This window comes from Nanorana parkeri, unplaced genomic scaffold (assembly GCF_000935625.1).
Source record: "Nanorana parkeri isolate BGI_ZX_2015 unplaced genomic scaffold, ASM93562v1 scaffold368, whole genome shotgun sequence".
Taxonomy (NCBI): domain Eukaryota; kingdom Metazoa; phylum Chordata; class Amphibia; order Anura; family Dicroglossidae; genus Nanorana; species Nanorana parkeri.
The window spans coordinates 719,175-723,818 of record NW_017306636.1 but is presented as its reverse complement, the minus strand read 5'-3'; the positions used below and the strand labels follow the sequence as shown (position 1 = coordinate 723,818).

General features: G+C 47.5%; 1 protein-coding gene across 1 annotated transcript in view; it reads left to right on the top strand.

Moving 5' to 3' along the window:
* The first annotated feature begins 2,449 nt into the window (after positions 1-2,449).
* LOC108788999 (cytochrome c oxidase subunit 7A2, mitochondrial) overlaps positions 2,450-4,644 on the top strand; it is an 8,999-nt gene continuing 6,804 nt past the window's right edge. Inside the window, exon 1 of the mRNA XM_018558911.1 lies at positions 2,450-2,594. Within this exon, the coding sequence (XP_018414413.1) occupies positions 2,568-2,594 (27 nt within the window). The 5' untranslated portion in view covers positions 2,450-2,567. The remainder of the gene's footprint in view (positions 2,595-4,644) is intronic.

Below are 4,644 nucleotides of genomic sequence, written 5' to 3'. Positions count from 1 at the left end.
CTTCCCTGTCTGTCCCTCCAAGGAGCTCTGGAGAAACAGAGAAGGGGGGAATCCCTGTAGGGAGCAGTGACAGTGACCACTCTGCATGGAGAAAATCAGGAACTGAGCGATCAGCGGTATGTGATCATTCAGTTCTCAATCAATAGAGCCGACGCGTGACAGCTGCAGTGTCACACGTCGGCTCTAAAGCTGCCCATACACCTTGCGATCATCGTATGAAACTTTGTGTCCGATGATCGAACCGTCCTACAATATTCGTACGGCGGCCCCATCCTGCCCCAATTATTGCAAGGTTGAAATAGCATTAATTAAAAGAAAGCACCTGGATGAATTGCGGTTATCGACCGCATGTATGTTCGTCTGCGCATGTGCAGTGTAAATCGTACGAATTTTGACGTACAGAAACGCCACCAACCTTGCGAAAATCGTGCGATCGACCGAAGTTTTCTAACCTGCTGGATAATCAAAAGTCGATCGATTGTACAGTATTTGCGGTTGTACACTGTCCATTAACCTTACGAATATTGGACGAAAATACAATCGCATACGAAAATCGGCCGATATTCGTAAGGTGTATGGGCAGTGTACAACCGCAAATACTGTACAATCGATCGACTTTTGATTATCCATTACTATGGGAATGAGTCAATTTCACTCTTCCCATAATTCTCCTTCAGGGCCTGTTCACACAACGTCCGTTTTCTGTGCTCCTGCACTAAAAATGCATCCCAATGTATCCCTATGTGTTTTATGGGCTACAGTTCTCACGTGCGCAGTACGTTCAGGCTACGACAGAAAAAATACTGCATGGCACATTTTGTCCGGTCAGGAAACGGACCGGAAACGCAAAATGCGTCAAAGACGCACTGCACTGCAGCTAACATACTGAAAGTCCCACTCCAGCAAAAAATCAGTAGCACCGCGTCTGCAGATCCGCACCTGATATCATGTGAACAGGCCCTCAATGTGAACCTGTGGTTTCAATGACAGCTGAAACAATGCAGCTGCATCAGTGTTGTCAGTCCAAGGACTACTTTGGGATCTGTCAGTAGGATGTAGTGGGGGAGGGAAACTAGGAGACTGGGGTGCATTGAATTAAGGGGTCCTAGGTGGCGCTCAAGGGCATTCCGCGTGTCGGGATCCTCTGGCAGTCGCGGGCCAGCTAAATTAGGACCCCACCTGGAGCTCATACGTGTCATAAACTGACATTGGATGCATGCTGCGTTTGTTCCTGGAAACCCCTCAACACAGGACACTACACCGAAGCAGGTGTCAGTGTCTCAGGGCCTGTTCACACGACATCCGTTTTCTGTGCTGACCTGATCCGTACGCTCCTGCGCTAAAAATGCATCCCAATGTATCCCTGTGTGTGTGTTATGGGCTACAGTTCTCACGTGCGCAGTCCGTTCAGGTTACGACAGAAAAAATACTGCATGTCACATTTTGTACGGTCTGGAAACGCTCCGGAAACATAAAACGCATCAAAACGCGTCAAAAACGCACTGCACTGCAGCTAACATACTGACAGCCCCACTCCAGCAACATTTTTTTATTTTTTTTAACTGGAACGCATCAAAAACGCGGCAAAACACATAGCACCGCGTCTGCAGATCCGCACCTGAAACTCATGTGAACAGGCCCTTAGGGGGGAATCTATCAACACTGGAGCAGACATAATCTGGAGCAGTTGCCCATAGCAACCAATTAGCTTCTCTCTTCAGTTTGTTCAGTTAAGATTTGAAAATGAAAAAGAGAAGCTGATTGGTTGCCATGGGCAGCCTCTCCAGATTTTCTCTGCTCCAGTTTTGATAAATTTCCCTCTCTACTGTATACAACATAAATTACTCACACTCTAAAGGTGCCCATACACTGCGCGATTATCGTACGATAATCGTATGCGATCGGTTTTTCGTACGATAATCGAGCAGTGTGAACGGAGACGTGCGACCGTTTCTACTGTACGGTCGCACGTCTTCTGTCGAACCAGCATGTTCGAAAACCAGCCGGGAATCGTACGATTCTCGGCTGGTTAGAACGGTGCTCGGAAGATAAATGCTGAACGGGCCGGTGTGCGCACGCGCACACTGCCCGTTCAGCATTGTGGTCATCGGAAGCCCGCCCCTCATGGGGGCGGGCTTGCGATGATCGAGAGTGCGATCTGCCTGTCCAAGATAGGCAGATCGTACGTTTTTTTAATCCCTTTACAACCATCGCAAGACTAAAGTCTTGCGATGGTTGTAGAGTGTATGGCCACCTTTAGAAAGCAATTACAGTATCGATGTGGGGAAAATGCAACCAAATATGCGTGACATAAACAGCTTTATGATACTATTTTCGCACTCATACAACGACGTTAGTTACTTTGCTGATGATAGCCAGTAGATAATTAACTAAGGCGTAACCTCCATCATAAAGTTCAAGCACTGCCCTTAACAAACATGTCTCCTCCTACACTGTAAGACGTGCACGCAGGCTACGTACGGCAGGCGGACAGACCTTATTTCCGCTTCCGGCTCCAGGGTGTCCTTGTCCTTTAGTTGCGGCTAGTGAGAACTTGAAGTGAGAGGATGGGCAGCATGTTCCGCAATCTCCTGGTAAGGGGCCGCTCATAGAATCTCCGTGTGCTGTATGTGATCGCCATCTTTCCCGTATACATGGCGGGGAGCTCGGCACGTCTGTCCTCACCCATCACATTGCAGTGCTTGTGTTCTGAATGAATTGGTGACCTTGTCTTCCCAGCTTCTGACCGCGGTGTCATGTCTGTGACCGCTTTTATAGTAAGACTTACATGTGTCAGGGTTATAGGGAGATCATTACCTGTGTAGGAGGTTATTAGTATGGTGATCGCAGACCAGGTAGAGGAATACCTAATTTGTCCTGGTTCACATCACAGCAGACCTAGGCCTTGTACTCAAGAGGAACCTTTCATTTCATTTTCAGGTCTTAGGGAAACCCCTGCTAAAATTAATTGGGGGGCCACTGGGAAGAATGCACCTATAGATTGGGGGGCCACTGGGAAGAATGCACCTATAGATTGGGGGGCCACTGGGAAGAATGTCTTCAATACATTGGCAGGGAAATTATGCTCTACCTCCTATACATGAGGGGGAATGGCTGCCTTTGCGTTGGGCAACAGGGGAGGAACGCTACGCCCCACCTCCCTTACTGTGGGGCTCAGGGGGAAAATTCTCCCCCCCCCCCCCCTCCTTTACAGAGGGGGTAGAATGCTCCCGCCCATCCCCAGGGGCAAGACATTTGCTTGCATCAAGGGTCAGTAGAAAGAATGTCTCTTACACTGGTGTTCAGGGAAGGGGGGCCCTATACAGTGGTGGTCAGAAGGCCATCTTTACAGACAAATGAATCATTGGCCTCATGCTGGTGGTTTAGACCCACCTCTATGTAGGCACCCCTGGAAATCCCTAATAATAATGTCTGCTTTAGTGGACATGTCTCCTCCTCTAGATACATATTGCAGAATAGAGTATGTTCTCCTTTAATGCATTTACTAGGCAGGATGTCATTGTGTGCTGTCACTTCCTGCTTTGGGTTTTTACTGCACTTTGTGTCATAGTGCTTGTTACAGAAGTGTTACCACATTGATATTAGAATATTAGACTGGACTTTTCTACCTGTCTGCTACATACAGTGAGGGTGGGACTTTTTTTGTACATTTTCTTGGATTATGTTGGTTCTACAGTATATGATAAGTTGGAGAGGAATACTGCCTTTCTTTTTAGAAATGGTTTTGCTTGAAGGTCAATAAAAGCAGTGGTGCATTACATTTACTTTAATGGATGTTCTGTAAACAAATGAATTAGCTTTTAGTGACAGTTATTGAAGCTGAACTCCAGGCAATCCACTAAATACACATAAAACATGATAAAGCTGTCTTACCTGCCGAAGGATTTGTTTTTCTGCCCACCCAGTTCTGAGAGGTACACAGTTCTGTCGAACCACACAGTCCTATCTAGTAGGGTAGAAGACCTGTTTTTTCATCTTCTGCAGGTCTTTTCACCATCCCCACCCTGTGACAAGCCAGTGAAAGGAGAAGCGGCAGACCGATGAGGACATCGTCTTCCATAAGCATGCTCTTGTGCTGCTTCCTCCTCCGGTCTGAGCTGTGATTTACGGGACTGCAAGAGGCTGATGCCACGTTTAGGAATTTTCACTGCTTGCAGCTAAAGACTTCGGGGGGGGGAGGGGGGGGTTGTGATCTTAACCCTTACGGTGGGGATACCCCCGCACTGCAAGGGTTAAGTGCTCGTTTTCATCTAGGGAGGAAAATTAAAAAGTTATACATACCCGATCCTTGGAGATGGCTCGCTCTTAGACCGGTCCTCCCAGCCTCACTTCCCCCGCCGCTCTAGCTGTCTAAGGTCCCATGAGTCATCATATTTTACACACTATGTATAGGACAGGAGGCTGCTGGAGGAAGTACTGTAACAGCCAGCCTGGCTGTGAGGTTCAAATGAGTATAACTTCATTTTAGCACCTAGACAAAAATGAGCACTTAACCCTTACAGTGCGGGGGTAGCCCCTTTGCAGGGGTTTAGATGCAACCCCCCCCAAGTATTCTTCAAAAATATGGTTTGAAGAGTGTGCTTGACAACACACAAGCACTTGGAGGTGAAGATTAATACCCTC